Source organism: Oncorhynchus nerka, linkage group LG10, assembly GCF_034236695.1.
Source record: "Oncorhynchus nerka isolate Pitt River linkage group LG10, Oner_Uvic_2.0, whole genome shotgun sequence".
NCBI lineage: Eukaryota > Metazoa > Chordata > Actinopteri > Salmoniformes > Salmonidae > Oncorhynchus > Oncorhynchus nerka.
In genome coordinates this window covers 95,559,561-95,567,412 of record NC_088405.1, presented here as the reverse complement: position 1 = coordinate 95,567,412, position 7,852 = coordinate 95,559,561, and the positions used below count along the sequence as shown (strand labels likewise).

The 7,852-nt window shown below is 47.7% G+C and overlaps 1 protein-coding gene across 8 annotated transcripts in view; it reads right to left on the bottom strand.

The window, feature by feature from the left end:
* Positions 1–885: 885 nt before the first annotated feature.
* LOC115136247 (core histone macro-H2A.1) overlaps positions 886–7,852 on the bottom strand; it is a 29,821-nt gene continuing 22,854 nt past the window's right edge. For 6 of the 8 annotated variants that reach the window (XM_065023979.1, XM_065023980.1, XM_065023974.1 and 3 more), the window contains exons 8-9: positions 2,919–3,093; positions 886–2,209 (exon numbers count right to left, since the gene is read on the bottom strand). In XM_065023979.1, coding sequence (XP_064880051.1) covers positions 2,044–2,209; positions 2,919–3,093 — 341 coding nt within the window. In that variant the 3' untranslated portion in view covers positions 886–2,043. Of the gene's footprint in view, positions 2,210–2,918; positions 3,094–7,852 lie in introns of those variants that run through there. The other 2 variants (XM_029671841.2, XM_029671842.2) reach the window with 1 other exon arrangement.

The following is a 7,852-nucleotide window of genomic DNA, read 5'->3' as shown; positions in this document are numbered from 1 at the left end:
TAGACACACACACAGAGACAGGTAGACACACACACACAGAGACAGGTAGACACACACACAGAGACAGGTAGACACACACACACAGAGACAGGTAGACACACACACACACACACAGAGACGGGTAGACACACACACACAGAGACAGGTAGACACACACACAGACAGGTAGACACACACACACACACACACAGACAGGTAGACACACACACACACACAGACAGGTAGACACACACACACACACAGACAGGTAGACACACACACAGACAGGTAGACACACAGACAGACAGGTATACACACAGACAGGTAGACACACACACACACAGACAGGTAGACACACACACACACACAGGTAGACACACACACACACACACACACAGGTAGACACACACACACACACACACACACAGACAGGTAGACACACACACACACACACAGACAGGTAGACACACACACACACAGACAGGTAGACACACACACACACAGACAGGTAGACACACACACACACAGACAGGTAGACACACACACACAGACAGGTAGACACACACACAGACAGGTAGACACACACACAGACAGGTAGACACACACACAGGTAGACACACACACACAGAGACAGGTAGACACACACACACACACACAGGTAGACACACACACACACACACACACAGAGACAGGTAGACACACACACACACACAGAGACAGGTAGACACACACACACAGACAGGTAGACACACACACACACAGAGACAGGTAGACACACACACAGACAGGTAGACACACACACACAGACAGGTAGACAAGCAGACAGACAGGTAGACACACACAGACACACGCAGACAGGTAGACACTTTCTTATCTGGTTACATTAGTTACTAGAGAGTATAAACATGTTTTCAATATACTTTATTGGATAGTCCTGTATTCTCATGTTTAGCAATATTAAGAAGGCTTTTCTTCTTCAAGTCATCATTAGAAAGATATGGAAAACTCCAAAACACAGTGGTCACAGCATTTAGCTAGTGCAACATCCATTCTGATCCACCCATCAGACACTTCATTTTAGACATCGTAATGAAAAAGAGGTCTTTCCAGCACAAAATGGCTCAGTGAAAGACCTCACTCCTGACGATAAGGGAGCCATCTACTGGTGAGAGAGGACTAATTGCCTGTAAGCAGAGAGGGGACTAATTGCCTGTGAGCAGAGAGGGGACTAATTGCCTGTGAGCAGAGAGAGGACTAATTGCCTGTGAGCAGAGAGGGGACTAATTGCCTGTGAGCAGAGAGAGGACTAATTGCCTGTGAGCAGAGAGGGGACTAATTGCCTGTGAGCAGAGAGGGGACTAATTGCCTGTGATCAAAAGCCTGTACAACTTCTTTCAACTCCTCAAAACAAAATAGCTTTATAACTGAATAAAAACACAAATCACTTTTCTTTTCCAAATACGTTTCTTTTAGAGTTGGCAAAGTGAAAATCAGAATAAAAACAAAAACTGTTTTTTTTTTTTTAAGGGAAAAGAAAAAAAATAAATAAGGAAAACCTCGTCACTGTCTAATATTTTACTAAACATTTCACTCCATCACTGATAATAAATCGTAAACATAAAAAGGTTATGTTACAATTAAAATAAAATAAAAGGACAACATTTAAACAAATCTCACAAAAGAACCACAGTAACACTGCAACACTTGGAATGCAACTCGTTCAGTTTTAGCACAAGGAACTTAAGTACCACCATCCTGATTGGACCAGGGCCTTGCTCAGCGGAAACACAACAGAACAGAGACTGTGTCACGTACAATCAGGGAATCAGAGAGACGAAGACAACATTCAGAACGTTTCACCCTTCGGAGCTGCGACCCACGACACATTACTATCTGAACTCCCAACGATTCATCTCAACAAATAAAACAGAACGTAAAATCACTTCCTCTCAATAAAGTGGGTTTTTTCTCTTCTTTTTACAAAAATCACCGGTAAACATCTTTCATTTTTCTCTCTAAATAAAATTCTAAACAAGCCTGTAGTAATGCAATTGGGTGGGGGGCTTAGTTTGAGTCAAGCTTGGCCATCTCCTGCACATAGATCCCTATGCTCTCGCTGTCGAACAGCACGAAGTAGACCGTCTTGATGGAAGAAGACATGGTGGCCACAAAGTAGCTGGAGATGGCTTTTAGAATGAGCTGGGCAGCCGTCTGCTTCGGGAAGCCATTCCTGAGGAAACAGATAATAATAATACCATTTCATTCACTTTTATAGCGCTTTTCATTACGTAAAGAATATCAAAGCGCTTTAGAAATCGGGGGGGGAGACAAGCCATTTTGAAAGATCAGGATTTTTTTTTTAAAGGTGAAATAACTGATTATGACGACAGTAATACAGGTGTCTTTTACACTGATAACAAGTTCAAACAGGTGCCATTAATACAGGTAACGAGAGGAGGACAGAGGAGTCTCTTACAGAAGAAGTTACAGGTCTGTGAGAGCCAGAAATCTTGCTTGTTTGTAGGTGACCAAATACTTATTTTCCACCATAATTTGCAAATAAATTCATTAAAAATCCTACAATGTGATTTTCTGGATTTTTTTCTCTCTCATTTTGTCTGTCATAGTTGAAGTGTACCTATGATGAAAATTACAGGCCTCTCTCATCTTTTTAAGCGGGAGAACTTGCACAATTGGTGGCTGACTAAATAGTTTTTTGACCCACTGTATATGACATACTACTACACTAACTTGTGCATCATATCTTAATGTGACAACCGTTACCGCCAACAAAACAGACAAAATGAAGTAGCGTGCTTTTCCTCCACAAAGGAAAAGCACCGTGGTGATAACCATGTGGATGAATACCATGGGAGACACAAAGGCCTTGGGAGCGTGATGAGGCTTGTTGCTAGGGGTGACGGGAGGTTGTATAGTACCTTCCACTGCCAATGGAAGGGAAGGCCACAGACTTGAGCTTCTTCTCGTCGGCCAGGACCAGGCAGTTCTTCACGGTCTGGTCCAGCAGCTCCTCACACTTCTCCGAACCCCAACCTGGACTGTTGCAGTGGATCACGAACTTGGCAGGAAGCCCATAGCCAGAAGACAGCACCGCTTACAGTGGAAAGCAGAGAGAGGCAGAGAGAGGCAGAAGAGAGGCAGAGAGAGGCAGAAGAGAGGCAGAAGAGAGGCAGAGAGAGGCAGAAGAGAGAGAGGAGAGCAAAAGTGAGACAGAAATTAGCATTAGACTTAATTCGCACGTGTTGAATCTTCCCCTAAGTGTGAAGACAACTAACTGACAGACTAATCCAATAATTCCAAAATACTGACATACTGCAAAGTCACACTCGTGATACACAATTACATGAACACAACATTCATGTCAAACGAAAATAGAAGGGGGGTATGCTGCTCCATTAACTTAATGCTGTTGATAACAGGGAATTAGACGAGGAGGGGTTGAGAAATCACTTCTCCAGAGGGAATGAGCTCTTGGTAGCCACCTGAAAGGTGGGCAGAGAGAGAGAGAGGTGGTGTGGGAAGGAGAGAGAGAGAGTGTGGGAAGGAGAGAGAGAGAGAGAGAGAGAGAGAGAGGGAAGGAGAGAGAGAGAGAGGGAGGAGAGGGAGTGTGGGAAGGAGAGAGAGAGAGGGAGTGTGGGAAGGAGAGAGAGAGAGAGAGAGGGAGTGTGGGAAGGAGAGAGAGAGAGGGAGTGTGGGAAGGAGTGAGAGAGAGAGAGCGAGAGAGAGAGAGGGAGTGTGGGAAGGAGAGAGCGAGAGAGAGAGAGAGAGAGAGAGAGAGGGAGTGTGGGAAGGAGAGAGCGAGAGAGAGAGAGAGAGAGAGAGAGAGAGGGAGTGTGGGAAGGAGAGAGAGAGAGAGAGAGAGAGAGGGAGTGGGGAAGGAGAGAGAGAGAGAGAGAGAGAGAGAGAGAGAGGGAAGGAGAGAGAGAGAGAGAGGGGAGTGTGGGAAGGAGAGAGAGAGAGAGAGAGAGAGAGGGAGTGTGGGAGGGAGAGAGAGAGGGGGAGTGTGGGAAGGAGTGAGAGAGAGAGAGAGGGAGTGTGGGAAGGAGTGAGAGCGAGAGAGAGAGAGAGAGAGAGAGAGGGAGTGTGGGAAGGAGAGAGTGAGAGAGAGAGAGAGTGTGGGAAGGAGAGAGAGAGAGAGAGAGGGAGTGTGGGAAGGAGAGAGAGAGAGAGAGAGGGGGAGTGTGGGAAGGAGAGAGAGAGAGAGAGGGGGAGTGTGGGAAGGAGAGAGAGAGAGAGAGAGAGGGGGAGTGTGGGAAGGAGAGAGAGAGAGAGAGGGGAGTGTGGGAAGGAGAGAGAGAGAGAGGGGGGAGTGGGAAGGAGAGAGAGAGAGAGAGAGAGAGAGAGAGAGAGAGGAAGGAGAGAGAGAGAGAGGGGGAGTGTGGGAAGGAGAGAGAGAGAGAGAGAGAGAGAGAGAGGGAGTGTGGGAAGGAGAGAGAGAGAGAGAGAGAGAGAGAGGGAGTGTGGGAAGGAGAGAGAGAGAGAGAGAGGGGGGAGTGTGGGAAGGAGAGAGAGAGAGAGGGGGAGTGTGGGAAGGAGTGAGAGAGAGAGAGAGAGAGAGAGAGAGAGAGAGAGAGAGGGAGTGTGGGAAGGAGAGAGAGAGAGAGAGAGAGAGGGAGTGTGGGAAGGAGAGAGAGAGAGAGAGGGGAAGGAGTGGGAAGGAGAGAGAGAGAGAGGGAGTGTGGGAAGGAGAGAGAGAGAGAGAGAGAGAGAGAGGGGAGTGTGGGAAGGAGAGAGAGAGAGAGAGGGAGTGTGGGAAGGAGAGAGAGAGAGAGAGAGAGGGAGTGTGGGAAGGAGAGAGAGAGAGAGGGAGGGAGTGTGGGAAGGAGAGAGAGAGAGAGAGAGAGAGGGAGTGTGGGAAGGAGAGAGAGAGAGAGAGGGAGTGTGGGAAGGAGAGAGAGAGAGAGAGAGAGTGGGAAGGAGACAGAGAGAATTCTCTCCCCCTCAGGGCTGGAGGTAATTGAGTGACTGTTCATCTCTGGAGCACATAGCATCAGGCAAGCCCACCCCCCACACACACACTGTAACTCAGCTAAAAGGCCCTGATGCTGTGAAGTGAAATACCCTCCAGTTGGACTTCATTAGGCCTCCGAGTGTGTGACTGGCTTAAGACTCAAAGTGAACCCAAAACGTTGATCTCCAGATGAAGGCAGAGAGCCAGAGACATGAATTACTGACAGACTGTATAGAGGGAGAGTGAATTACTGACAGACTGTATAGAGGGAGAGTGAATTACTGACAGACTGTATAGAGGGAGAGTGAATTACTGACAGACTGTATAGAGGGAGAGTGAATTACTGACAGACTGTATAGAGGGAGAGTTAATGATGACTGACAGACTGTATAGAGGGAGAGTTAATGATGACTGACAGACTGTATAGAGGGAGAGTTAATGATGACTGACAGACTGTATAGAGGGAGAGTTAATGACTGACAGACTGTATAGAGGGAGAGTTAATGACTGACAGACTGTATAGAGGGAGAGTTAATGACTGACAGACTGTATAGAGGGAGAGTTAATGACTGACAGACTGTATAGAGGGAGAGTTAATGATGACTGACAGACTGTATAGAGGGAGAGTTAATGATGACTGACAGACTGTATAGAGGGAGAGTTAATGATGACTGACAGACTGTATAGAGGGAGAGTTAATGACTGACAGACTGTATAGAGGGGGAGTTAATGACTGACAGACTGTATAGAGGGAGAGTGAATTACTGACAGACTGTATAGAGGGAGAGTTAATGATGACTGACAGACTGTATAGAGGGAGAGTTAATGATGACTGACAGACTGTATAGAGGGAGAGTTAATGATGACTGACAGACTGTATAGAGGGAGAGTTAATGACTGACAGACTGTATAGAGGGAGAGTTAATGATGACTGACAGACTGTATAGAGGGAGAGTTAATGACTGACAGACTGTATAGCTGGGGGAGTTAATGATGACTGACAGACTGTATAGAGGGAGAGTTAATGATGACTGACAGACTGTATAGAGGGATAGTTAATGATGACTGACAGACTGTATAGAGGGGGAGTTAATGACTGACAGACTGTATAGAGGGAGAGTTAATGACTGACAGACTGTATAGAGGGAGAGTTAATGACTGACAGACTGTATAGAGGGAGAGTTAATGATGACTGACAGACTGTATAGAGGGAGAGTTAATGATGACTGACAGACTGTATAGAGGGAGAGTTAATGATGACTGACAGACTGTATAGAGGGAGAGTTAATGACTGACAGACTGTATAGAGGGGGAGTTAATGACTGACAGACTGTATAGAGGGGGAGTTAATGACTGACAGACTGTATAGCTGGGCATTAAAGTGCTGCAGGTAGCCTAGTGGTTAGAGTGTAGAGGCGGCAGGGTAGCCTAGTGGTTAGAGTGTAGAGGCAGGCAGGGTAGCCTAGTGGTTAGAGTGTAGGGGCGGCAGGTAGCCTAGTGGTTAGAGTGTAGAGGCGGCAGGGTAGCCTAGTGGTTAGAGTGTAGAGGTGGCAGGTAGCCTAGGTGGTTAGAGTGTAGAGGTGGCAGGTAGCCTAGTGGTTAGAGTGTAGAGGTGGCAGGTAGCCTAGTGGTTAGAGTGTAGAGGTGGCAGGGTAGCCTAGTGGTTAGAGTGTAGAGGCGGCAGGTAGCCTAGTGGTTAGAGTGTAGAGGCGGTAGGTAGTCTAGTGATTAGAGTGTAGGGGCGGTAGGTAGCCTAGTGGTTAGAGTGTAGGGGCGGTAGGTAGCCTAGTGGTTAGAGTGTAGAGGAGGCAGGTAGCCTAGTGGTTAGAGTGTAGAGGCGGCAGGTAGCCTAGTGGTTAGAGTGTAGAGGCGGCAGGTAGCCTAGTGGTTAGAGCGTTGGGTTGCTAGATCGAATCCCTGAGCTGACAAGGTACAAATCTGTCGTTCTGCCCCTGAACAAGGCAGTTAACCCACTGTTCCTAGGCCGTCATTGTAAATAATAATTTGTTCTTAACTGACTTGCCTAGTTAAATAAAAACCTCCAGGGGACTAGTATTGGTTTCTCCCTACCTCCAGGGGACTGGTATTGGTTTCTCCCTACCTCCAGGGGACTGGTATTGGTTTCTCCCTACCTCCAGGGGACTGGTATTGCTTTCTCCCTACCTCCAGGGGACTGGTATTGCTTTCTCCCTACCTCCAGGGGACTGGTATTGCTTTCTCCCTACCTCCAGGGGACTGGTATTGCTTTCTCCCTACCTCCAGGGGACTGGTATTGCTTTCTCCCTACCTCCAGGGGACTGGTATTGGTTTCTCCCTACCTCCAGGGGACTGGTATTGCTCTCCCTACCTCCAGGGGACTGGTATTGCTTTCTCCCTACCTCCAGGGGACTGGTATTGCTTTCTCCCTACCTCCAGGGGACTGGTATTGCTTTCTCCCTACCTCCAGGGGACTGGTATTGCTTTCTCCCTACCTCCAGGGGACTGGTATTGCTTTCTCCCTACCTCCAGGGTACTGGTATTGCTTTCTCCCTACCTCTAGGGGACTGGTATTGCTTTCTCCCTACCTCTAGGGGACTGGTATTGCTTTCTCCCTACCTCTAGGGGACTGGTATTGCTTTCTCCCTACCTCTAGGGGACTGGTATTGCTTTCTCCCTACCTCCAGGGTACTGGTATTGCTTTCTCCCTACCTCCAACCACCTCCAGGGGACTGGTATTGGTTTCTCCCTACCTCTAGGGGACTGGTATTGCTTTCTCCCTACCTCCAGGGGACTGGTATTGCTTTCTCCCTACCTCCAGGGGACTGGTATTGCTTTCTCCCTACCTCCAGGGGACTGGTATTGCTTTCTCCCTACCTCCAGGGGACTGGTATTGCTTTCTCCCTACCTCCAGGGGACTGGTAT